General features: G+C 37.3%; 8 protein-coding genes and 1 long non-coding RNA gene across 17 annotated transcripts; 5 read left to right on the top strand and 4 right to left on the bottom strand.

Annotated features, from left to right (window-relative positions):
* The first annotated feature begins 376 nt into the window (after nt 1-376).
* Nucleotides 377-3,280, top strand: AT2G24330 (integral membrane metal-binding family protein (DUF2296)). Its single transcript, NM_127995.3, has 5 exons — nt 377-1,019; nt 1,091-1,235; nt 1,333-1,442; nt 2,171-2,588; nt 2,693-3,280. Exons 1-5 carry the CDS (start codon nt 732-734, stop codon nt 2,956-2,958), a joined length of 1,227 nt encoding a protein of 408 aa, NP_180010.1. The 5' UTR covers nt 377-731; the 3' UTR covers nt 2,959-3,280.
* AT2G24320 (alpha/beta-Hydrolases superfamily protein) lies at nt 3,245-4,877 on the top strand (the record flags this gene model as incomplete). 2 transcript variants are annotated; one of them, NM_001335931.1, is made up of 5 exons in its annotated part: nt 3,245-3,746; nt 3,841-3,877; nt 3,945-4,181; nt 4,251-4,298; nt 4,379-4,639. In NM_001335931.1, the coding sequence occupies 5 exons, from the start codon at nt 3,448-3,450 to the stop codon at nt 4,637-4,639; spliced, it is 882 nt and encodes a 293-aa protein (NP_001324569.1). The 2 variants fall into 2 exon arrangements, with proteins under 2 accessions (NP_001324569.1, NP_180009.2); NM_127994.3 differs by having other exon boundaries at nt 3,469-3,746; nt 4,379-4,877.
* AT2G08000 lies at nt 4,775-6,002 on the top strand. Its single transcript, NR_140262.1, has one exon. It is a non-coding gene; the product is annotated as an other RNA (long non-coding RNA).
* Nucleotides 4,788-5,960, bottom strand: AT2G24310 (TPRXL). Its single transcript, NM_127993.2, has one exon — nt 4,788-5,940. It carries the CDS (start codon nt 5,935-5,937, stop codon nt 4,969-4,971), a length of 969 nt encoding a protein of 322 aa, NP_180008.1. The 5' UTR covers nt 5,938-5,940; the 3' UTR covers nt 4,788-4,968.
* Nucleotides 6,003-6,561: 559 nt separating the features above from the next.
* On the bottom strand, nt 6,562-9,513 carry AT2G24300 (Calmodulin-binding protein). Of its 3 annotated transcripts, none has more exons than NM_001335930.1 (7): nt 9,300-9,513; nt 8,951-9,026; nt 8,788-8,846; nt 8,201-8,697; nt 7,933-8,093; nt 7,640-7,843; nt 6,562-7,557 (listed from the first exon to the last, which is right to left on the bottom strand). In NM_001335930.1, the coding sequence occupies exons 1-7, from the start codon at nt 9,395-9,397 to the stop codon at nt 6,841-6,843; spliced, it is 1,812 nt and encodes a 603-aa protein (NP_001324505.1). In that variant the 5' UTR covers nt 9,398-9,513; the 3' UTR covers nt 6,562-6,840. The 3 variants fall into 3 exon arrangements, with proteins under 3 accessions (NP_001324505.1, NP_180007.2, NP_973527.1); NM_127992.3 differs by having other exon boundaries at nt 8,788-8,880; nt 8,947-9,026; nt 9,300-9,482; NM_201798.1 differs by having other exon boundaries at nt 9,300-9,390.
* A 545-nt stretch (nt 9,514-10,058) lies between these two features.
* Nucleotides 10,059-11,631, bottom strand: AT2G24290 (ubiquitin-associated protein (DUF1068)). Its single transcript, NM_127991.2, has 3 exons — nt 11,324-11,631; nt 11,111-11,134; nt 10,059-10,740 (listed from the first exon to the last, which is right to left on the bottom strand). Exons 1-3 carry the CDS (start codon nt 11,517-11,519, stop codon nt 10,439-10,441), a joined length of 522 nt encoding a protein of 173 aa, NP_565567.1. The 5' UTR covers nt 11,520-11,631; the 3' UTR covers nt 10,059-10,438.
* Nucleotides 11,632-12,473: 842 nt separating this feature from the next.
* AT2G24285 (zinc finger, C3HC4 type (RING finger) family protein) lies at nt 12,474-13,106 on the top strand. 2 transcript variants are annotated; one of them, NM_001335929.1, is made up of 1 exon: nt 12,474-13,096. In NM_001335929.1, exon 1 carries the CDS (start codon nt 12,588-12,590, stop codon nt 12,915-12,917), a length of 330 nt encoding a protein of 109 aa, NP_001324380.1. In that variant the 5' UTR covers nt 12,474-12,587; the 3' UTR covers nt 12,918-13,096. The 2 variants fall into 2 exon arrangements, with proteins under 2 accessions (NP_001324380.1, NP_850051.2); NM_179720.3 differs by having other exon boundaries at nt 12,591-13,106.
* Nucleotides 13,107-13,127: 21 nt separating this feature from the next.
* AT2G24280 (alpha/beta-Hydrolases superfamily protein) lies at nt 13,128-17,815 on the bottom strand. Of its 2 annotated transcripts, NM_179719.5 has the most exons (10): nt 15,317-17,815; nt 15,045-15,225; nt 14,803-14,936; nt 14,620-14,732; nt 14,410-14,533; nt 14,181-14,336; nt 13,885-14,037; nt 13,723-13,802; nt 13,602-13,651; nt 13,128-13,504 (listed from the first exon to the last, which is right to left on the bottom strand). In NM_179719.5, the coding sequence occupies exons 1-10, from the start codon at nt 15,674-15,676 to the stop codon at nt 13,371-13,373; spliced, it is 1,485 nt and encodes a 494-aa protein (NP_850050.1). In that variant the 5' UTR covers nt 15,677-17,815; the 3' UTR covers nt 13,128-13,370. The 2 variants fall into 2 exon arrangements, with proteins under 2 accessions (NP_850050.1, NP_001324379.1); NM_001335928.1 differs by having other exon boundaries at nt 13,602-13,802.
* Nucleotides 17,816-20,249: 2,434 nt separating this feature from the next.
* Nucleotides 20,250-23,380, top strand: ALDH11A3 (aldehyde dehydrogenase 11A3). 4 transcript variants are annotated; one of them, NM_001202661.1, is made up of 11 exons: nt 20,357-20,576; nt 20,680-20,841; nt 21,047-21,240; nt 21,334-21,462; nt 21,555-21,674; nt 21,748-21,884; nt 21,962-22,117; nt 22,204-22,582; nt 22,663-22,779; nt 22,860-22,968; nt 23,164-23,263. In NM_001202661.1, the coding sequence occupies exons 2-11, from the start codon at nt 20,697-20,699 to the stop codon at nt 23,187-23,189; spliced, it is 1,512 nt and encodes a 503-aa protein (NP_001189590.1). In that variant the 5' UTR covers nt 20,357-20,576; nt 20,680-20,696; the 3' UTR covers nt 23,190-23,263. The 4 variants fall into 4 exon arrangements, with proteins under 4 accessions (NP_180004.1, NP_001318281.1, NP_001189590.1 ...); NM_001335927.1 differs by having other exon boundaries at nt 20,290-20,576; nt 22,860-23,373; NM_001202660.1 differs by having other exon boundaries at nt 20,691-20,841; nt 22,860-23,263.
* Nucleotides 23,381-23,592: the final 212 nt, after the last annotated feature.

Raw genomic sequence — 23,592 nt, 5'->3', positions numbered from 1 at the left:
CATTTCGATTTAGAATGGAAGTGGATGGATACACCTAAACACGTATTGATTGATAGTTGGAAATTAAAATAACCTTTTGATTTTTCACATTTTTTAACCTTTTTGTGTTTTCACCTTGTTATGGGTAAATTAAAGGACAGAAAAAATATGATGAATTCAGTAGAAAGTAAATTACGTACTCTCAAATCCGACCAAAAAAGAAAAATTATTGTCTTAAAGTATAAGCAACTCTCAAGATTTTGTTCCTAAGTTATAGATTTTTACTAAAAATTATTTTGAAAATTCATTCAAATTTCAAACTTGTATCTCTTAAATCGTTAATTAAATAACACTAAATTTTAAGTTAATATTCTTTCTATATTTTTCAATTTTCACACTCAATTTAAATTTAATATTACATAATTTATTCACTAAACCTTCAAATTATTCTAAAAAATCAAACATATATACAGTCTCCAATAAACCCCTAATCAAATAATCCCAAAAAGTTTTGAGTAAATTCTGCGTTTCCTCTTTGGCTTCTCGAAGAGGAAGAAAACTTTGGCAGAGAGCGAAGCATCACACATATTTTGGCCTCTCCTTCACGATATTCGAAGAAGTCTCCTCCTCCTTCTCCAACGAATCCCAGATCAGGCGGCAAGTAGGCGAATCCTTACGAAGAATTCTAACTTCATCATCAACGATAGATACTCTAGTTTGATTTTCAAAGTAGTAGTGTAAAGGAATCAGAAATGGCGGTGGGAGAGAAGGAGCACGAAGGAACTGTGGTTGAAAGCGGCGGCGAGAAGAATGATTCCGCCGTTGTACTCTCTGCTTCCGGCGAGAAGAAGACGACGAAGCGTAAAGGTTTGTTCTCGCGTCTTTGGAATGCGATATTTAGGGTTAGAGGTGATGATTTCGAGAAGAGACTTAAAAATATCTCAAAGGAAGAAGCGACTGTTCGGAATAGAATGAAGCGTAGATCGATTACAAGGAGGAACTTCATTAGAAATCTCATCGCTTTCTCTGTCTTCTTTGAGGTTAGTCTCCAAGTCTATGCCTTTGTTGCCTATTGTTAGTAGGAAAGTTATTGATGTTTTGGTGACAACAGGTAATTGCAGTGAGTTATGCAATCATGACCACCAGAGATGAGGATTTGGATTGGAAACTGAGGAGTTTCAGGATCTTGCCAATGTTTCTTTTACCTGCTGTTGCCTTTCTTCTCTATTCTTCACTTGTTGGCTTCTGGAGGATGTGTGAGTCTTGTGATTTACTTCTGTTATATGCTCATGAATTTGTCTTAGGCTTGGTGTGTCTAAGCCGTGTCGTTGTGTGTGAAATGGTTTGGTTTAGGTGACCGCAGAGATCAGCATACCTTGGAAAAACTTCAAGCAGAAATGTTGGGAAAGATTAATGAGTTAAAGGAAAGGACCAATTATTACATTACACAGCAACTTATTCAGGTAAGATACAACTTGTTCTGTGTGAGTGAGGCTAGTTCATTCGAATTCTATTGGTGTTTCTGGTATTCCTGATTATTTTAATTGTCATGTTTTGATGTGTGCTGCTGTTATTCTTTGCTTGCACTACTTTACCTAGTTCTGATAGAGATACAGATCACTTAAAAGATTCTAGCTTTGTCGTAGGATTAGATCATTTTTCATTTCTGTTTTATGTTGCAAGTTATCCGTCTTTGTTGAATTAGAAGATGACCTTAAATTTAACCTTAGCAAAGAGCTAGGTATTCAAAAATTTGTATTGGAATTCCTTTAGGACAGTACAGCCATTATACAAGGATTATCCTTATTGAGAGTCTCTCTTTTTCGCTTTTCAAGTTCCGCTAGGCGCTAGCTTTGTAACTGTGAAACTAGTGGCTCAATGTGTTAGGCAAAGCTATATTGTAAGTTTGGATAAAGGGTGGTTATGAATCTAGAACTTAAGTGTTACAGTTGAAATTCTTAGTGTGATGCCTCCCAACTTGACTTAATTGGAAATGATACTACTAAAGGACAGGAAGACCTGCACTTTTGAGTTCTGGAATTACTTCTTCTACTGGTAGCCTAGATTTGCAATTTGTTCAGAAACTTTAAAAAGAATTGAATTGCTGTTATATCTTAACGGATACTTGTTATTGTGGGTTTTATCACTATTGAGACTGGAACTTGTTATAACATGAGCTATTTTGTATCAGAGGTATGACCCTGACCCAGCTGCAAAGGCGGCTGCTGCAACTGTTCTGGCATCCAAGTTGGGTGCTGAGTCAGGCTTGAAAGTATTTGTAGGAGATGAATCCCAACTTGAGCCCACCGCAGGAAAGAACAATGCCAAACACTCGGGAGGGCTCAGGAACCGAAAACAGACAAATACAAGAGGCAACAGCGCTGAGACCACTCCAATTCATCATTCGGATAATGAGTCTAACCATTCTGGAACAAGCGAAAGAATCACCGGCACAGAACAAAACCAACAGATGGTGTTTGAGCATTATAATCCTCAGGAATATGCTGCTCATGATGGTAGCTGGATCTCACGCATTGCGGCTCTCCTTGTAGGCGAAGATCCAAGTCAGTCATATGCACTCATCTGTGGAAACTGCCGTATGCATAACGGTGAGTGAGACATTATCTCTGTCTTTTGTCTTCTAATACACACTAGATGCAATACCATTGATAACTTAATTGTACAATGTCTCTCTTCCTCTCTCAACATGCAGGACTCGCCCGGAAAGAGGATTTCCCATACATTACTTACTACTGTCCTCACTGTCGAGCTCTGAACAAGCCGAAACATTCAGAAGAGCATTCACTTATTGCTCCTGCAGATACACTCCCTAAAGTTTCTCTAAAGCCAATGGAAAGTGAAGTGATCAATAGCAGTAGCTCGACTAGTGAACGCGGTAACAGTCCAATCCCTTTGTTACACACTCCAGAAATCGTGGAAGAAGTCCCGGAAACAGCTGAGAATGAGACACCAAACTGACCCGAGAAAGTTCATGTGAGGTAAAAGAAGGGTTTCAAGTGTTTGTGCCAAAAGAGAGAGAGATGGTTGTGTTAAAATGAGGTTGATATGCTAAAATCTGTAGCTGCTTGCAATTTTGATTGTGGAATGAAGAGATATCACATTTCATGGTGAAAATCATATAGCATCAAATTTATTCACAGTTGAAATTTGTAGCTGAGTTTAATATATATAACAGAATCTATATTAAATTTGTTAATGAAACAGCTCAACTTCTTTCTCCCGCCAAATATTCTCCACCATCACCTTCCATTTTATTTCCTTCCTCTCCCCTAAACATAAACCCACGAAACACAAAAATTTAACCATTTTCTTTGTTTTCTTTTCTTAGATCCAAAGAGAGAGGGAGGGAGAGATTTTGGGGTTTGGGTTTTTGTTTTTGTTTTCTCCTTCTTTCTCATTGAAAGTTTTTTTCTTTTACCCTTTTGCTGAACAATAATACTAATTGATATGGGTAATGTGACGTCAAACATGGCTGCAAAGTTCGCTTTCTTCCCACCGCCACCAACATACGACGTGGGTAAAGACGAGGAGACCGGAAAGCTTATGTTCACCGGGATAACACCAGAAAAAAGCATGGATGTTCATCAGCTTACCACCAAATCTGGCAACAAGGTCATTGCCACGTTTTGGAAACACCCTTTCTCTAGATTCACTCTTCTTTATTCACATGGCAATGCCGCGGATCTCGGCCAAATGGTTGATCTCTTCATCGAGCTTCGAGCTCATCTCCGCGTCAACATTATGAGGTTTATACATACAAATAGTCAAAAAACACTTCTCTCTTTGTTGATAATGATGAACGAACTTGAACCTGAACTTCTTTATATGTGATTGAACCAGCTATGATTATTCAGGCTATGGAGCTTCAACAGGCAAGGTAAGAGAGATAATTTCAAACACGTTTCATGATTTGGCTCTTGGTTTAACCTTTGATTGTTCTTTAGCCAACTGAGCTCAATACGTACTATGATATCGAGGCTGTGTACAATTGCTTGAGGACCGAGTACGGGATCATGCAAGAGGAAATGATTCTATATGGTCAATCCGTTGGAAGCGGACCAACATTGCACTTAGCATCTCGAGTAAAGAGACTAAGAGGGATTGTTCTTCATAGCGCAATTCTCTCCGGCCTCAGAGTTCTGTATCCTGTCAAAATGACATTCTGGTTCGATATGTACAAAGTAAGCTTGATCTCTCTTGTCTCTGGTTATTACTATCGGGTCAGTCTCTCAAACTCTGGAATTTTGCAGAACATTGACAAGATACGCCATGTAACATGCCCTGTTCTTGTCATACATGTAAGTTTACATTTTACATCATCACTTTTTCTCACTAGGCAGATGAGAGATCATTAAACTCGGTTTTATGAAAACTACAGGGAACAAAAGATGATATTGTGAATATGTCACATGGGAAGCGATTGTGGGAACTAGCAAAGGACAAGTATGATCCATTGTGGGTAAAAGGAGGAGGGCATTGCAACTTGGAAACATACCCCGAGTACATCAAGCATATGCGAAAGTTCATGAACGCCATGGAGAAACTCGCTCTCAACAATCCACCAAACAAACAACAAAACGACGAGCCAAGCATCAAGGAAACTAAACAAAATCGGTGCTTGAGATTCAGCAAAAGATAGAGAGAGCTGGATTTTGAAGATAGAAACACATAACTAATTCCTTGCGTGCAAGTTGCGACAACACACAAAGGCGTCATTTCCTCAGACAATGCTATCGAATGCAATAACAGTAGAACAAGAAATCATCTTTGTAGGATATAGCCTTTGTCATTCGAACAAAATACTTATCATTACTTGTAGTTGAAGCTACAGAACATTAAAAAGCTCCCAACTCTTTTTACCCCGACGCATTCATATCAACAAAAAAGGAAAGATCTGAACGCGTAATCCCGAAACAGAAACAAAAAGAACAAACTAAAACAGAGAAAGATAATACTTACTAATCAGGATCATTTAGGGAATTTCAAACCACATTGCTTGAGAATCTCAACATAGCTAACTTTATCATCTCTTTCATTGAGTTTCTCTCCACTGTTACGAAGAAGAGCTTCGATAATTTCTTTAAAAGGCAAAACCTCACCAGAATTTTCAGTTTTAGAGACCTTGGTCCCTTCACTTGCAGACGAAGAAGCAGAATTGTCAGAAGCAGAAATTCGTTGTTTTACTAAAACCATAGTTCTTCCGATTGCAGTCGGAGGAGAAGAATCAGAATCAAGATGCTTTGCCGGAACCCTAACATCGTCGGCCGCAACAGACGGCGGAGAAGAAGACAAAGGAACGGAATCACCGGAATCAGAATGACATTTCGTCTCAAAAACCCTAACTTTTTCTGACGGTGAAGCAGAAACAGGGGTCGTCTCAAAAACCCTAACTTTTTCTGAGGGTGAAACAGAAACAGGGGTCGTCGAAGACGAAGAGTTCAAATTCGACTCCGAAACCCTAGCATTTACGGACGGTGAAGCAGAAACAGGCGTCGTTTTGGCCGTAGAAGAAGAAGATTTCAAATTCGACTCTGAAACCCTAACATTTTCCGCCGGAAGAGACGGCGAAGAAGAAACAAGCGTCGTCTCAGCCATAGAAAACGGAGTTGTCAGATTCGAACCTCCTTGGAGCTTAATCTCCGAAACCCCAACTCTGGGTTCCGATTCAGCGGCAGAGGAGAGAGACGCGTTCTCAGGAGGAGTACGAAAGACGTCATCGTTGATAGAATCGAGGCTAGTCGGAGAAGAGAACGAGAGAATCGGAGTTTTAACAACCGCCGGAGAAATCTGGTTCCCGAGAACCTCAGTGTTGTCAGAATCCGTCGATTTTGTCGGAAGAGCTTCGTGACCGGCGAAAGGACAGTTTTTGAGGTAAGATTTCTGAGAAGAAGAGATGCTTTCGAATTCGCTCGAGTCGCTTCCAACATTTTCCGCCATTTTTTGATGAGTGAGTGAGTGACTCTTCCACTGTCTCAGTCTCTTCCGTTAAAAGGAGCGCTCAGTGTAGTAACCAAGTCTGGTTTAGTAAAATTAATCCCGGTCCGGTTTACACCGGTATTACTAACGAAATTAATTAATGATCTTAAATGCAATGAATCCTATTGGTTAATTTAGTCGCTACGTCAGAACCTCGAGCCACACTCAACATGTCCAACCAATCTCGTCGATTAAAGTTAAAACTCAAATAAGTGAGGTGATATGAAAATGAAATTAGAAGTTAACTTTTTTTTGTTAAAAAATGACAGTTTTAGGATTGAAATTAGAAGTTTATGTATGTATCCACTGGTTATTTTGGTATATATTGTTTAGTTATGTTCGGTTAATAAAAAAAAACATAAAAACATACTAGTTGAAAATCAATATTTCAAAATAAATTGATGAATGTTTTTGGTAGATTTAAAAGTGGTTGGCTAACAAAATAGCTGAAAAAATATTATATAGCAAAATAAGTAAATATTAGATGGCAAAAGTGGTTGAAGCTTATCTGATGGATTCATTTTTTTATAGATTCCACTTTCCACCAAACAAGCCAACTTAGTTTTAAATTAGTTAATATGTTATAAGTTAATGTCATAGTGTTCACTTATTCCAATATAAAAACTTAGAGAAAGATATAGATTGCTAACATAATTAACATGAAAACGACACAAACGTAAAAAATTGACACGAAATATAAGAGAGAAACATAAAAAGCGTTACATGTAATACAAAGCAAAGTCCACTCTCTACTCTTAGATTATTCATCCAAAAGATGAACACACAGAAACTGTCTTCAAGCTTTAACGAAAACGAAAAATCTTCAACGGATTAAAACCTCAAGAAGCTCTCTATCCCTTTTTGTCAATCGATCTCCACAATCTGAGGCCTTCTCTCTGCAGCTTTCTTGCGTATAAAGATACCCCATCTCAAAGCAGCTTTAAGCTTTAGCCATCCAACAACAGCTTTCCCCGAGCCTCTATTACGTTCTCTTCGGTACGTGTTATCGATCTGAGCTTGGTACGGGATGCTATAACCGTAACAAGACTCATCAGTCTGACCAAACCCTCCTTGTGTTCCCACAGTGTTCACACCGATACCAAACGTCTTCAACAGTCTCTGCATATCGTCAGTCTCAAGCATTTCAGAACTCCTTAGTCTGATTTCTTCGCTGAAAATGTCTTCAAGACCTTGTCCTGCAGCTCTTGGTGGACACCAATCTTCTCCATTGTATGAGCTTGAATCATTGGAGCTTTCCATCGACCTGTTGTAGTCTTGTACGTTGCAAGGGAATGAGGGTAATAATTGGTTGCAATGTTGCTGCGCAAACTGAGGATAATCTATTGGTTGAGGGACCGGTGAATAGGTAATCGCATTCTGATGACCTTGCACAGTTTGCCTATTGTTCTGGTTATGCAGCTGTTGATGGTTCGGAGCAGTTTGTGCTGAGACCATTTTTGGTTCCAGTAAGCTTTTTATTTCCTTCTCGGCAACTGGTAAGCAATTCAACAGCTTACCGTCATACTCAATAGCTTTATGCCAGTTCTCGTAAGCCAGCTTCACCAAAATGTCTGCAGAAATCTGTGAGCAAACCAATTATCAGCTTATGACCAAAAAATTCTTTTCAAATCAAGACAGAAATATGACTGTCTTTACACTTTACCTTTTGGTCATGGTTAAGAGACTCTAGAGATAGGAACTGTCCGTTTGTAATTAGGCCTCGGAATTCATATATATGATTGAAGACAACGCCTGTAGCGTGAGTTTGGTCTGTGTAAAACACATAAAGCTTCCCACCCAACACGCACGTCTTTGCGTGCTCCACCGTGTTCTCCCACATTCTATTCGACATTCCACTCCCAAGCAACTACATTATCAGGGAGAAAAAAGAACATTTAACTAGGATATCTTTGGCAATATTGGTGGTTTGTTCACATTAACAAATAATATGCTTACATTTCTCAGCTTCTGTGGATCCTTAACAAGGAGTCGAAGGAAGTCTTCGACTGTCACAATATTAGCTTTCAATAGCTTCTTGTGTAGCACTCCGTCTTTCGCTATTCGATCCAGTCTCCAGACTTCATCGTGTACAGCCGGTGGATAATGTTTCTTGTATACTGCAAAACATTGTCAAAAGAAAATGAATTTTACTGATGGTCGATGACAGAGCCAAGTTAGTAGTAACTAACACTCATCAATACAATCCAAATGATTAGAAACTCACGTTCTCCTCTATGATCTTTGACAGCAAAAGGTTCTGTTTTGGCTTCACGAATGCAAAAGCTATCACCATACCCTGAAGCCGGCTTAACACCAAGCCTAAACTTTCGGCTACGTATCCAACTCGAGTTGTCAGTGAAAGTAAGTTCTCCAAGAGTTCCCACACCTTCCTTAAGCACTATCTGTGTGTCCCCAGTTAAGATGGGGCGTTTCCCTTCTCGCTCTTTCACTTCAAAGCTCTCAAAGTGCTCTCTGGTCCAGTCTTCATCGTCTTCATCATTGAAGTCACCCTCTAACACTACAACATTCAGCTTTGAAGCTGATTCTTCTCCTGTTTGAACTACATTTCCTGTGTTTGCATCTATAAGAACCACATGAATTGCCGAGCCTCGCTCTCCCTCAACTTTCCCGCCTGTGAATAAGTGAGGAGGCATTCGCGTCCTAAAGTGAAGTTGCAGGTTTCTTCCATTGCGGTCTTGGATCCTCTTTGGTTCTGGTGACCTGGAGATTTTATGTTGGGTTAATCAGAAACTAAGCGCTACAAAGATCATAGAGCCATTTCAAGAGGAAAAGGTATAATGGAGCAAATACCTCGAGGTTAACTTTGCGTTTCCCAACCTTGATAAGGCTCGTTCCACTTCTTCGCTAACCTGTGTGTTTGTCCACACCATACCCAGTAAACACCTCCACAAGCATCTCACAATTTACTATAATAGCATTACGTGGCTAGATCAGGGGTAGAATAGAAACTCACAATTCTGCGAAACAACGGCTCCAAAGACGAGCAAAGCCTCTGCAGACTATCTACTTTGACAGCTTCCACAATAACACTAGAAAAAGTTTGTTTCATATGAGAAAATCAACAAACTTGCAAGATAATCAAGAGGTCTGGAAACATAAAAACTAAAATTTGAGAGCTTACAAAAGAACCTCTCAACAAAGAACAAATCTCACTCAGAAAGAGTAAAGAATCTTAGTTTCAAATGGAACACATTCTCCTCCATGAATCTTACAACAAAGCATGTTCTTCCTCAATAGTTGTGATGTTTAACCATTGAGCTACTTTGAACTAGAAAATGACAGAAAATCCTTAAGGAAGTTACCTTGCTAAAGCAGGCACTTTTTGTCTCTTTGATTCTGGCAGCTTGTCAGTATCCTCTTGACTGCATTCGTATCCTCGCTTGTTCATGGAACCTTCCATTTAAGAAAAAAGAATTTGCGATCTCTGTGTCCAGAGATAAACAAAAACTATTCCAAAGTTAGGAAAAAAACAGCAGAAGTCCACAAAGGAAGCTTCAGAGAAGAACATAAAAGAAACATAACCACATAATAAGTTGAATATAGAACAAATAGCCTCAAGCTATAGAGTTTGGACAACCCACATGGGTCTAGACGGTTTGCAGAAGTCACTGAACCGAGATCTGTTCTTTAATGGTAGATCTAAAGTGTTAATAAAAACCTTTAAGGAATCTGTCCATGTGAGCATTAGAATAATGCAACGAGAGAAAGAGAGTATTATTAATGGCTGACACTAGTAAAAATAAACAAATCAAATAAACAGAAAAAAGCAGCTGTTTTTGTGCATGAATGAGTATTGAAAGTTGGTGCTGTGTAATACCTGGAGAGATCATATGCTGCATTATGTCAACCCTTTCTTGACTTTTCTCTAATTTTGTCTCTTCCTCTGCTCTTGTCCCTCTTCACAAATTCTAGTGTTAGTTAAACATCTCAAAAGTCTTTGTTAGTGACTCTTGACCCACACTTATGCTTAAACCATAATCACAGATGCATCCAACATTAGCTGCAAAACAAATCCTCTTACAAATCAAATCAGGCTTGCTGTCTCAATCAGATGCACATCTCAAAAAACACAATATCCAAGTTCAATAAGATCATAATTATATATTTTGCTTTTGCCTGGTGAGAAAATGATGGTTGCGTTTGCCAATAAACATGAACAATAAAATACAGAAGTCGGTGACTTTGTCCAGTGTGACTGACAAATATATATCTGAAGAAAAAAGTCAATACAAGGCCAACCCTTTCTTTAGCAGTGTCTAGAGCCAAGAGCAAAACAAAAAAGAACTACATATATAGAGAACATGTGAGACAAAAACATTGCCTTGCGAATTAAGCGATTCCCATGTTCTCACGAGTTGTATACGGAAGAGAAAATCTAGTTTGCTTCCATTGAGAAACTCGTCAGAGTAGACTGTGAAGAAGTCACTAAACAGTGAATTACTTACTCACCTTCCCAACCTAATTGCCGAGCTCTGCGCTCCCACAAAAAAGTGATCTTCCGCTCTTTGAGCAACAATGCTTGAGCTCTCTCTCTAGCTGATTCGCAAATTTCAGTGGCAGCGTTACACTTCTCAGCCTCCTTTTGGTACTGTGAAGCAACTCTTTTAGCTTCGGCAAGTGTAACATTCATATGACGACTATGCTCGTCTGCCACTGCTTCTTGAAGCTTCAGCTCTTCTGTGAGAAGATCCACAAACGGCTTCTCCATCTCCTCTTTGAGCTCTGGATCATCGCTGCCACAACCTGATACATAACACAAGTCAACAGATATATCATATTCTACTTTTCCATGGACTAAAAGAGGAACATCTTCTCAACAGATAACTAAAAAAACTATTTGTTAAAAGTATTCCTAATGCAATTGGCAACAGATAAGAGAATCTTAGGCTCCTATGTCTGATCAAGAAACCCAAATAAAGTCTAACTTTAAGAGATATAGTTGCACCCATTGGTTACTGATTCACAAATTCCTAGGTTTTCAAACGATTCAGTAAGGGTTCTCAGTGAGAAATCATCAGATAGGCATTCTCATTCATACTAAATCAGTAGAGATACTAGAGAAACTGAAGAAACAATACATACAGAGTTTCAAAGCTTGGGAACGAGATCTAACCTGTAATAGAGAGGTTTGCAAGCCCTGCAAAAGAATGAAACTTCATTAGAAATTGAGACTCTTCTTATGTATACAATTTAAAAGCCGTAGCTTTGATAGAAAGATCCATCACAGAAACCACAAGATTGTTCCAAGCACGATCTAAGCATTTCCAGATTTATAAAGTCTCCTATTTTATGAATCAAATTGAAAACCCAGATGTAACAACAGTACCGGGAGCAATCTGGAGGAGAGACAAAGGAGGAGGAAAATCGCAGACACAAGGAGGACAAATGGAGTTGGTGCTACGAGCAGATCCAACGAAACCCTTATTCAATTTCCAGTAAAGAGCAGGTCCACACACTAATAATGCTGAAACCACCGAGAATATCACTAGACATCTCATGCAATTTCCAGACCTCCGTGCCATTGCTTCGGTTACTGATGAAAGCTCAATTTTTTAGATTATGGATCAGATCATTCAATTCACGTTTGAGCAATCATGGCGATAGTGGAAAAGAGAGCACTGTAACTGGAGGGAGACTATCTATTCCAAGATTGGCACTAGTAACTCTATCACCCCCACATCGTTTGGTAATTACGACATTATCCCATACCTTTCCCCTATTTACGAAATCCCCTCACATCTTTGGGTAGTTACGTAATTGCCTACATCTTTGCGTAATTACAAAATTGCCGCACATCTTTATTTATGAAGCGTCCCACATCTTTTCGTATTCACTAAATTTTTCCACATCTTTCGGAGTTAGTTTGAAGCCTTGTGAAATGAAATTTCGGAAATCGAGATTATTTGGGCTTAGAAAAATGAAACCGTAGTTTGATTGAAAGATAAACGATCGGGAGCTATCCAAGCAATTTCCAAAAAATAGAAAGATCCAAAAAAGATTTCAGTACCATGAAGTCAAAGAGGACAATCGCAAAGACAAGGAGGAACAATGAAATTACTATGAGAAATCCAACAAAACCCAATAAAAAACAAGTTATCGATCAAATGATCATTCATAGTCTGAACCAAAAAAAAAAAAAACTTTTAAATTTTGAACGAAAAAATTATGAACTTTCGAAAAAACACTTAAATCCTAAAATTTAGTTTAACTTTTTATAAAATGATCAAATTTCATTAACTTAGTTATTTCAAGGTTAAATTTCAGCATGATCCACTACCAAACTTTACTTTTTATTGTATTATAGCAAATATTAATTACAGTTTTTAGAAAGATTTTCTTTTTTTCTTTGTTTTATAAAATATCTTATCTATAAACACATCGTAAACCCGCAAATAATATTAAACAATTTAAACAAAAAGAAAATAAGAACGAAAAAAGAAAAAAAATGGAGACAAAAAAGGAAATTCCATAAACGCGTTAGAAGTTAGAACAAATTATAATCAGATCTATGCTTATAAAAACATAACATTACACTTTAATTCTCCACGAATCATATTTTCTCTCTGATTTTGTCGAATAAAAATTCGACAATGGATACTGAATTAATGAAACTCGATGTTCATGTAACCGCTTGGTCTCGTACTCCATCATCGTCAGGTTTCTTAAACTCGGTAATGATCAGTCGAGACAGAGACTTCGAGGAATTTATCATAAACGACAGGGATGGTAGCGTCACGAGTCTCGGATCTTACCAGAATCCTTCTCGAGGTCCCGACCCACTAATCTTTCTAGACTTCAGAAACTTCGAACCAAACTACGTCTATCAACTTCTCCTAAGCCAATTCCACGATCATGTCTTGTCCGAACATATAGCTGATCAGATTGTCCAAGCCAAACGGGATAAGAAGTCAAAAATCTGACTTGCCACAAGAACCTTTATTCATGATGGTCTCCGTCAAGTTGACACAGAAGGGATACACTTTCGGGACTTGTAACTCTCCTACCTCGACAACAGATTTGGACCAAGAGAGCGAAGAAGAAGAATAGGAATCTAATTGAATTCGCATTTGTTTCATGAAGAATGTGTCGTACGTTACTTATGTTCTCGGTGTCTAATTAGGGTTTAAATACGCGTGACATTTTTGACTATTTGCGATGATACCCTCTTTGTTCCATAACATTTTCATGAATGCCACGATATAATCAGATATTAGTTACAGAATTCACTCCATAGAGAAACAAACATCAGATTATTTTGTTTGAGGGAATACAAATTCCTGGTGAAGCTTTTACTTTGTTACACGAACCGAATCAAAAACACCTAGTTTCTTTATTTGTTGATTTTTAGTGCAATAAACTTTTGTTTGGCTCCTCTATTGCTCTTCTCTTAAATCTCTGTAATACTCACTGATCCATTTCTCTATAATGGCAACCTCTTGCCTCCTCTGCTCTTTCAGCCACTCTGGGTCATCTTTTGTAGCAGCCCTGAGATCTGCATGGTGAGCTCCTGTTCCACACAAAACAATGTTAGGTTTCGATTTTTCACTCAAATCTATCTCTGTCTAACTTTCCCCAACATTCATAAACATAACAGAAGTGTTTACCTTTCTTGGTCACAAGCGCAACGATGCTACTTGAAATGTTCTTCAGAACCCTGAAAATTTGATGAAAATAATCCATCTGTTTAAGAACCAAAACCGAATAGTACTGTGTAGTACCACTTACCCTCCACGGCTCCAAGGGTCCTGCATTCCATTGGAGAATATGATGTTGCTTCCAAATCTCTTCAGTACTGTCTCTATCCTCTGCAAAAGATGACCAAAGAGCAGGATATTGAATCTTACAGCCGAAGAAACTGATCCAATGGAGGGGAAGAAAAAAACTGACCATTCCACCAAATTCTGTGGTGATCCAATGGGGTCGAGGCTTGACTCCGTATCTAGTCATGCATTGTTCTTGGAATGCCTCAGAGTCATTTTCGTACGGAGGGAGCATGCTCTGGTTCGAGCAGCTCATTGGCATCACCATCTCTGTACACGCCTGTTTCCATTCAATAATCATTTTGTGTCATTTATAAGTTTTAAGTTTCATAACATAAAACCATTTCTTGCTCTAGCGACTGCAAATCGTCAAATCTATTAGAATATGTTCAAATATCTAAATGACGGTCTAAATGAGTTTACCTGATATTGCCAACCATCAAGTCCATGATCATCAGTTTGTTGTTCCATCTCGAAGCATTTTTCTGATCCCGAATAGTTGTAGTATAAGCTTGCAGCAGCAAAGGCACGGTCAAGATTACTGGATCCTCGAGGGAACCCGTCGATGATCTTGCACATCTGATGCAAGAGAAAATGACGGTCGGGAAAAAGAAAATACTCGATGACACACTTTAACGAATGAATATCTCACCTGCTCTACGGGATAACCAGGCAGTGGCGCCATGAAATTAGCTGCAGTTGGATAATTAACCATGGCTGTATAAACAAATGCTCCACTTAACCAATCTCTGGCTGAATATTGAGAATGAAGGCCCCTATAAAATTCAAGCAAAACAGTTTCGGTTAAGCTTTTGTTTGGAGAGCTTAGAGAAAAGAACAATGGATTTAAAGCATATTTTACTTGCAAGTTCGGAACTTTTTGCTGAGTTCTTGCAAGCCATTTTTCATAGTTGAAACTGCCTCTAGCTCTTCCCAGCTTCTCTTGATGACTTTGAAACAATTAATACTTGCATCCTGCTTATAACAAAAGTTCATTGGAATGCCACTTTTGTATGAAAATTGCGGGAAACAGAGCATACAGCACCTTAAAATCCTGAGAAATGGCATCATAGAAGCTTGTCAATGGTACAATGTTATCGAAATGAAGTATTGGAGCGGAGGATGCCAATGCACCGATTGTTATGTGGGGATACTTGAGTCTGAACCACGCTGCAAGCACTGTCACAAGACGTGACACACAACATAACATAGTTTATGAGAAATGATGAGTAATAATGAGGTCTCATCAATTGATTATAGCACTGAAAGTGGTGGGTGTGAGCTTACTTCCACCATAAGAGCCACCAAAGACAACCACAGGCGATGCCTCAGACGATAGATTCTGCTTCAAGCTTCTTATCAGGATTGCATAATCAGCCAACGCTTGCTGAGAGTTTAGGTAACCCAATGTCTCAGCTGACTTATGCGACTTCTTCCCAAATGGCGTTGATTCTCCATAGAACCGGTGCTGCAACAAGCAGACAAAACACCATTATAAACATTTGGAGTCTCTTTCTTCAAACTACAGATGAGGTTAAGTGGTTTGCAAAAGCTCATACTTCAATGAAAACAAGAAGAGCCCGGAACTTGGGAGCAATATCCAGCATGAAACCGGTGTTGGAAGCAAACCAGTCGATGTCTCCTTCATTTCCAGTGTAAACAAAGATGGGACCACCTTTTCGCCAGAAACGGTTGTTGATGAGGTACTTCTGGTGGAAGACTTTGTAGCTGTCTGGTGTGAAACTGAAGTGGTCAAGATTTTGAGGGAAGTAACGAGTTTCAAAAGGTAACTCATGTTTTGACTTGGACACCTTCTTCTTTAGTCTTAGAGAAGAAAGATGGTGGAAACCTCCTGGAGAATACGTTGCTTCTGCAACAATAGAGAAGAACAGGAAAACAAGACACAAACAGGCAGACATTTTCTCACCCTTTCTCTCAAAACAAGAACAACTCAAATACAGGCAAAGAGGCAGACGAAGAAGTAGGTTTGGTCTTATGCTAACAAAATTGGTTTTGCATTCGTCAAACTTTTGTTTTCCCAAGTAAACTCTTTTGGAGCTTGTGAAGTGAAAACGTGAGTTGCATCAGAAAAGGTTTTGTCCTTTATCAGAACTTGTGATGATTCTGCCTCTTCCTCTCTCTCAACTATCAAAGCATGATGATGATATAAAAAAGACTAACCATCAATCAAACTCTCACACAAGTGGCCGAATGATCCAAACAAAGCTAAGCTCAATCTCCAAGAAAACAAACCTTTGGTTTAACAATATTTCGTTAAAATCCAGTTGGTTTCTCCCAAAACAATACTGCCAAAACACAAAAAGGTCTATACCAATGAGGCTATGAGATAGAGAAAAAAAACACCTTCTTATCTTGGAATAGTTTCTGATAAGAGTTCTCAAATTAATTGAGATCTGAGAACCAATAATTCCACTCAACAGAACCTAGGTAGGCTAAACTGATAAATTGAAATAATCCCACCACAAAAGTCACAATCTTGAACAAAAACAAGATACAACTCACATCAGTTTGTTGTCACAAACTTAGAGAAAGCTGAATAGAGCACCACAAAGGCACAAACTTTGTTCCCAAAGTTGACCACTTTCATAATTGTTTCATTCATTCTTTAAAAATGGTTTTAGGCCCACAATTTACTTTTCAAGCAAAACACTGATGTATCCTTATTGCTGTAATAACCATTCAGAAGCATGTCATTGAAAAGGTAGTAGCTAAGAAGAAAGAATATGGTTTACAAGTTTCAACTAATACAAAGACTAGACCTTTTCTCAGATACTGCTTCTGTTGCTGCTCTGAGATCTATCTAATTTCATCACTCAGACTACCAATTGAACAGAATTAATCAAAATTAAAAACATATAAGTATTATTGAGCAAATCAGAATACCCTTCTCTCAGACAGGTGGAAGAATATTCACTCAGCCATGGCTGCTAACAAAAAAAGGTAGCAAAGAAGAGAAGACCTCTCTTCAATGTGTACAAATTTTGTAGCCCCGCCAAAAAACAGAGCGACATCAACTTCTGTTCAGTTGACTTCGAATGTATCATCAAATAGCCTCAAAGAAGAAGAAGAAGAAGAAGGAGCAGACAAAAACAGGGGAAAATGATAGAAAGAGCGCTAAAGAGATCATCATTGCGCGAATGTGACTCGTTTGATGAGATAGTTTGAGATCATTGGCTTCGCTTCCACCGGAAAGTGAGAACGGCTAGACCATTGGCACTTCTGGGAGCAAAGCCTCATACTTAAACTAATGAGAGAACCGAGACGATTCAGAGAGTCTATGCAAAGTCCAAGTCACAGCGCTTCTAAAAGAAACAAAGAAGATGCATTTACTTACCCGTGAGCAGACCGGGATGAACCGGAATAAACCGGATTGATTAGTAATTAACTTCTTTTTTTTTTTGTGCACAACAGTAATTAACTTCAATACATAAACTAAAACTAGAATTGAAAAATAGTTGGGTTTTGTTTTATGCTATGAGTTTAGTATCTCTATAAAATCAATAGGTTTTGCTTTACAAAATAAGAGCCTATGGCTTTGAATCCTAGGCAAAAACAGATAAACAAGGAATCCATAGTAGAAACGTTACTCGATGTGAGTTCAGATTAACCAGAGTTGCATAAGGTTGCTTGAGAGATTTTTTATGTCTTCTTGCGGTGATTGTGTTGTGGATTTCTTGAAGACGGTGGAAGAGTGAATAGATTGCTGGTTGTGACCGCATTAATTCTTTGCTTCCATGTATGGTAGAATGCTGCTTGAAAAGTAGTTAAATCAACAAAGATCATGAAAACATGTACATATTTATTTTATACCATGTCCGGCTCAAATACATGTGTTGCGACTTGGGAGTGCATTTGCAAAGAGTCCATCAATTTTAATCTTCTTTTATAAGTACTAAAAATAAATGTTTTCTTCTTAGATTACCATAATCAAAGAACTTCTTGCTAGTTTTTCTTCTAAAGAGATGTGATAGTGTTAGGTCCAGAAGAACTTCTTGGTAGTTGAAACATAAGAGAAGAAGATAGTCGGAGAAGAAAAGAGGTTCATAGACACGTGATATGACGAGGCCTGCCGATAGAGACGAGTGGATATAGATAGTGCAAGCCCATGATTATTACTTCTTTTTTCGTAAATACATGATAATGATCATGACATGTCAATGACTCATTCCGGCAAAAACAAGAAAGAAGAAAACTTTTTTTTTTATTTCTTAAAGCAAAATATAAAGAACAAAGAAAAAGGGAAATGTGAATGCATTGGAGGGACTCATTTCAGAATTTATAACCTTTACATACTGCAAAATGTGAATCATGAACTAGTGAACTTATGGTCTAATACTCTAATATTACTAACATGATTTGGTTTAGTTTTTAACTTACTATTTATTTTACGAGTTGGAAAAAGCTTTACATGATATGTTTTTACGACAATGCATCAATTCTAATTCACCTAACAACTTGTAAGCCAAACGATATATATTTTACAATAGTCACTCTCAAAATGAACTAAAGATTTCCAAGGCTATGGTTTGTTCGCAAGATTAATGGAAGAGTGATTGATTGATACCCCAATTGGTGGGGATATTGATGTTATGGTATGGTTTTTGTGGTCCTAAAAATTGATCACTTTGCAAGTTTTTTTTTTCGTCCTTTATCCGAACTCTTGTGGTTCCTCGATCTTCTTAACTACCAAGAATTATTATGTGATGAGATTTCGCATCTACTTTTCTTCCCATCTCTTCACCTACTCAATTACCCATGACTTAGCTTTTTTGGCGAAAATTTTAGTTATGATCAGTGGATGTATTTGTTGTAGATCCATTACAAATTTTGTGTAGCCGTTAGTTTCTCAACTGAATTGAAATGTATTTGACAAATATTATCACATCTTCGAATATCTTAGTAGGATCTATATGATGAATACTAAATGTCTCAAACCATCACAGTTTATAACATGAAATTCTATTATGACACTCTGAATTTGAAATATATTTTCTATGCCACCTAAATAACTCTTTGTTGAATATAATTTTTATTTTCTTAATAGGATATGCAAAAATTAATATTTTATCACTTTGTAAGATCTAATCAAGAGTAATTAAGAGTTAATCAGCAGTTAACTTATGAATTAAATCAAGTGTTAACATGCATTTCAAAAGATTAAAATCACAAAAGAGAAAAATGTTTTCTTAAAAAAAAATAAAAAAATCTTATCGTCTTTTATTGTCCCAAAGAAGATAACGAACTCTGTACAAAAGCTTCTAACCGTCGTTTAAATTTTCCATAACTTTGTAAGGAACAAATGAGGTAAAATTTTAGTTTACTTAAAATTTAGTTATGTTACACGACATCAGAATAAACTTACAGAGACAAACAAAACGTGTAAGGCCTTGAACCAAGATAACTACGTCTAGTTCCAAAACCGCTTTTGGCTTTATTCAATTTCCTTGTTTATCATAGTATCGTAGCATCTTTGTTATTCAGTTTGAATGATAATAGTATTGTGGTTAAGAGTATAGTAAAACATCTACAACAATACTCCGTAATTAGTATTTTGATAGATTAATATATTTTGGTCTTAAATTACTATTTTTGAATCAATTAGTAACTTTATAAATTAATCAAATCTTATATATTTTCGACATTACTAACATAGTATATTGTTTTTATTGTTATATATGTCATCAATCACAAAAAGAAGAACTATTTGTATTGAAGGCCACCACTTATCTCTTATTGTGTTTATATCTCAACTAGTTATTATGTTAAAGGTAAAACTCTTATCATATAGAGCCCAAACTGTTCTAATAACAACAATTAAAGATAAATCTAAATTTTGATAATTTGACTAACATCTATGTTGTATCTCATATGCAAAAATATATGTTTGTGATTTCACTATGCAAAATTAACATCTATGTTAAAACTTTCTATATGAAAATATTATAGTTTTTTAATAATACTTACACATCCAACATTCAAACAATGTGATTTCACTCCATAGCGTTTTTTGTTATTTTGAGATGTTAATTTTGTAATGCAACCTAAACATCTTCATCTTCTCAAAAAATCTTGGTATACTTTAAATATGTTGTTTCTGCTTACTTTTTTTTTGGTTTATAAACATTTGATTATTCTTGTTTCAGTTGATGAAATCTCTAACTTGTTTTTCTTTTTGATCATGTTATAGAGTTGTAGTTCCACTTGAGAATATGTCTGCTATGCAAATTACATATCATCTTTTTCAATGGCTTACATATAATTGTTGTAAAATTCATGAATAATATCACTTGATTATTTAATGTTATAGAAGATGGATTAAAATGTTTAAAACTTTTCAAGATTTTTTTTGAAATTTCAATAATATGACCAAATTGTTTTTTTTTTTGAATTTGTTTGGAATATTCCATAACAACCGGACCTTGGAAAATAAATACATGCATGTTTGTTTGTGTATGATGAATACATAGACATGTTTGTGGTTGTGGCTATCATGAGTCCCTTCGTTAATAAACAATGATGTAGGACCAATAGCTATTCAATAACCAACAAAACGATCACACACCAAGAAACTCTTCTTCACTCTCTCTAATTCTCATTCTCATTTCTCACCATACAATTTTTCATCTCCCTCTCTTTATCCTTTTCTAGATTTTCTTTTTACCCTTCAATCACTTATCTCTATCTATCTACCTTTCATGCTCTTTCACCACTCCTTCCATAAAAATCTATCAATAATCACTTCCTCTCTCTCTCTCTCTCTCTTATACAACACTCAAGAAGCGAGACACAGAGGAGAGAGTTAGTCTTCTTCTCTGTTTTTGTCTCTTTGGCTATATATATTCAAACATTGTGTGAACAGAACACAAATCAACACAACACACACAACTTTGTGTTCTTTAAGTTTTGTTTCAGAGATCAATGGCCGGGACTGGATTGTTTGCTGAGATTCTTGATGGAGAAGTATACAAATACTACGCTGATGGTGAGTGGAAAACTTCTTCCTCAGGTAAGAGTGTTGCCATCATGAACCCGGCCACGAGGAAGACACAGTACAAGGTTCAAGGTATATCTCATTAAGTTTCATTCTTTCTTGATTTCAGATATTGGCAAAAATTTGGAGATATATACTAGAAATATTGATGAATTTTGGTAGATTGATTACTTGAACAAGTTTTGATAACAACCTAAGAATCTCCGAAGATAAACAGAGAAGATAAAAACAGAGGATTTCAAGATAAGACAATGTTCTGTTTTTCTGTTTAACACAGCATGCACGCAAGAAGAAGTGAACGCGGTGATGGAACTGGCGAAATCAGCTCAGAAATCGTGGGCGAAAACTCCTCTTTGGAAAAGAGCTGAGCTTCTTCACAAGGCTGCAGCAATCCTTAAGGACAACAAAGCTCCCATGGCTGAGTCTCTTGTTAAAGAAATCGCTAAACCCGCCAAAGATTCTGTTACTGAGGTCTCACCATATCCCTCTCTATGCATCAACTTCATACGAAGCTCTTTTTGTTTTGTGTTTTTCAAGATCTTTAATGTTTGATATTGGTGAAAGGTTGTGAGGTCTGGAGATTTGATCTCTTATTGTGCTGAAGAAGGTGTTAGGATCTTAGGTGAAGGGAAGTTTCTTCTCTCCGATAGCTTCCCCGGTAATGACCGTACTAAGTACTGCCTCACTTCCAAGGTATAATCTCTTAGATTCATATGTATGCGTCAATAGTTGAAGTTGTTAACAAATGTTTTGATCAAATTATGTGTTTGTTTTCTGATCTGAAGATTCCACTCGGTGTGGTTTTGGCTATTCCTCCATTCAATTATCCAGTTAATCTCGCTGTATCGAAGATCGCTCCTGCTTTGATCGCCGGAAACTCCCTTGTCCTCAAACCTCCAACTCAAGTAACTAAGAAGCTTTTAACACTCTTTTAAAATGAATGTTTTGAAAATGCTTTTTAACGGTCAGTTTCTTTAGGGAGCTGTTTCTTGCCTTCACATGGTACATTGCTTTCACTTAGCCGGTTTCCCAAAAGGTCTTATCAGCTGCATCACCGGAAAAGGATCTGAGATCGGCGATTTCCTCACTATGCACCCTGCTGTTAACTGCATTAGGTATATATATATACACACATTCAACAAAACAGGTTATGTTCATTTTAACTGCTAATATTTCTGATAACCGGTTTCAGTTTCACGGGTGGTGATACCGGAATCTCAATCTCAAAGAAAGCTGGTATGATCCCTCTTCAAATGGAACTTGGAGGTAAAGATGCATGCATTGTTCTAGATGATGCTGATCTTGATTTAGTTGCTTCCAATATCATCAAAGGAGGATTCTCTTACAGGTATTATGCTATAGCTAGCCTAGTTACAATGAATGTAGTTAACCAATTGTGATTATGTGTTAACCGGTTTTATCTACCTTAACCAGCGGGCAGAGATGCACTGCGGTTAAGGTAGTCCTAGTGATGGAATCAGTAGCGGATGAGCTTGTTGAGAAAGTGAAAGCTAAAGTGGCCAAACTCACGGTGGGACCGCCCGAAGAGAACTCCGATATCACGGCAGTGGTGTCGGAATCTTCAGCTAATTTCATTGAAGGATTGGTGATGGATGCTAAGGAGAAAGGAGCAACGTTTTGTCAAGAGTATAAAAGAGAGGGTAACTTGATTTGGCCGTTGCTTTTGGATAATGTTAGACCGGACATGAGGATCGCGTGGGAGGAACCATTCGGTCCTGTTGTGCCGGTCTTGAGGATCAATTCTGTTGAAGAAGGGATTAATCATTGCAATGCAAGCAACTTTGGCCTTCAGGTTTGGCTATATGGATTTGGTTTAGTCCGGTTTATATGGTTTGCATTTAACCAGAGCTAACACAATAATTGCATTTGAAGGGATGTGTATTCACTAAAGACATCAACAAGGCAATACTGATCAGTGATGCAATGGAGACAGGAACCGTTCAGATCAACTCTGCGCCAGCTCGTGGACCGGACCACTTCCCTTTCCAGGTAAACCATCGATGTCTAGACCCTTTTTTGCCTCCGTTATGACCGGTTTGATTAACTCGGTTTTGGATTGGAATAAACAGGGACTTAAGGACAGTGGAATAGGGTCACAAGGTGTGACAAATAGCATCAATTTGATGACTAAAGTGAAGACCACTGTCATTAACTTGCCTACACCTTCTTACTCTATGGGTTAGTTTCCCTTTTTTTTTATGTTCTTCATCTTAGAATCAAAATCAATCATGTCATGTTTGTATTGGATTCAATCGAATACTGCGAATAAAGGGAGTGATTAGCGTAACTATTATGGTTTGTAATCTCTATGTAACCAATAAGAGGATATTATGAAAGATGAGTGAGAGGTTTGGTTGTGTTGTGTTATAACAGGGGACGGTTTCATCTCACGCCTGTGATTCGAGCACACAAAACTGAAAACTTCTTTTGATAATTGGAGTTTTATCATTTAAAATAATTTTGATTTTGGTTAATGGTAATAATTGAAAATATATTCCATTTTAAGATAATCGTTTGAGACCAATCTCATTGATTTCTCCGTTGGAATTTTCCAAAAATTTACTACAATAAAGTATTCTTTCAGATGGTATCGAAAGTACAAACTGGTCAGATGAATACTTTTTGTATGGAGTATTAATGTGGTAAAAAAAAGTATCAAGTTCTGTCTGAATATAATTAACCGAATAAGAATAACTGTGGGAGTAAAGAAAAAATAAATGTGGGAGTACGTACCATTTACGGATTTACCATTTTAAGACATTCACACTAATAAATTATAAGTCGATTTATGGTAATTGAATG

The sequence above is a fragment of the Arabidopsis thaliana genome, chromosome 2 (assembly GCF_000001735.4).
Source record: "Arabidopsis thaliana chromosome 2, partial sequence".
Lineage (NCBI taxonomy): Eukaryota > Viridiplantae > Streptophyta > Magnoliopsida > Brassicales > Brassicaceae > Arabidopsis > Arabidopsis thaliana.
The sequence above is the reverse complement of the archived record's forward strand: the minus strand, read 5'-3'. Positions and strand labels throughout refer to the sequence as shown.

Excerpts from the sequence above, each read along its gene's own strand:
- AT2G24330 (NM_127995.3), top strand. The coding sequence starts at position 732 with ATGGCGGTGGGAGAGAAGGAGCACGAAGGAACTGTGGTTGAAAGCGGC. Across the intron at positions 1,020-1,090 it reads CTTTCTCTGTCTTCTTTGAG|GTAATTGCAGTGAGTTATGC; the intron begins GTTAGTCTCCAA and ends TGGTGACAACAG. Across the intron at positions 1,443-2,170 it reads TTACACAGCAACTTATTCAG|AGGTATGACCCTGACCCAGC; the intron begins GTAAGATACAAC and ends ATTTTGTATCAG.
- AT2G24310 (NM_127993.2), bottom strand. The coding sequence starts at position 5,937 with ATGGCGGAAAATGTTGGAAGCGACTCGAGCGAATTCGAAAGCATCTCT.
- ALDH11A3 (NM_001335927.1), top strand. The coding sequence starts at position 20,474 with ATGCTCTTTCACCACTCCTTCCATAAAAATCTATCAATAATCACTTCC. Across the intron at positions 21,675-21,747 it reads TCCTCAAACCTCCAACTCAA|GGAGCTGTTTCTTGCCTTCA; the intron begins GTAACTAAGAAG and ends CAGTTTCTTTAG. Across the intron at positions 22,118-22,203 it reads AAAGGAGGATTCTCTTACAG|CGGGCAGAGATGCACTGCGG; the intron begins GTATTATGCTAT and ends TACCTTAACCAG.
- AT2G24280 (NM_179719.5), bottom strand. The coding sequence starts at position 15,676 with ATGTCTGCCTGTTTGTGTCTTGTTTTCCTGTTCTTCTCTATTGTTGCA. Across the intron at positions 14,337-14,409 it reads CTGGTTATCCCGTAGAGCAG|ATGTGCAAGATCATCGACGG; the intron begins GTGAGATATTCA and ends CTCTTGCATCAG. Across the intron at positions 13,505-13,601 it reads TGCGCTTGTGACCAAGAAAG|GAGCTCACCATGCAGATCTC; the intron begins GTAAACACTTCT and ends TGTGTGGAACAG.
- AT2G24300 (NM_001335930.1), bottom strand. The coding sequence starts at position 9,397 with ATGGAAGGTTCCATGAACAAGCGAGGATACGAATGCAGTCAAGAGGAT. Across the intron at positions 8,847-8,950 it reads AGCCGTTGTTTCGCAGAATT|GTTAGCGAAGAAGTGGAACG; the intron begins GTGAGTTTCTAT and ends ACAAACACACAG. Across the intron at positions 7,844-7,932 it reads ATCCACAGAAGCTGAGAAAT|TTGCTTGGGAGTGGAATGTC; the intron begins GTAAGCATATTA and ends CTGATAATGTAG.
- AT2G24290 (NM_127991.2), bottom strand. The coding sequence starts at position 11,519 with ATGGCACGGAGGTCTGGAAATTGCATGAGATGTCTAGTGATATTCTCG. Across the intron at positions 11,135-11,323 it reads TCTCCTCCAGATTGCTCCCG|GGCTTGCAAACCTCTCTATT; the intron begins GTACTGTTGTTA and ends ATTCTTTTGCAG. Across the intron at positions 10,741-11,110 it reads TGCAAACCTCTCTATTACAG|GTTGTGGCAGCGATGATCCA; the intron begins GTTAGATCTCGT and ends GTTATGTATCAG.
- AT2G24285 (NM_001335929.1), top strand. The coding sequence starts at position 12,588 with ATGGATACTGAATTAATGAAACTCGATGTTCATGTAACCGCTTGGTCT.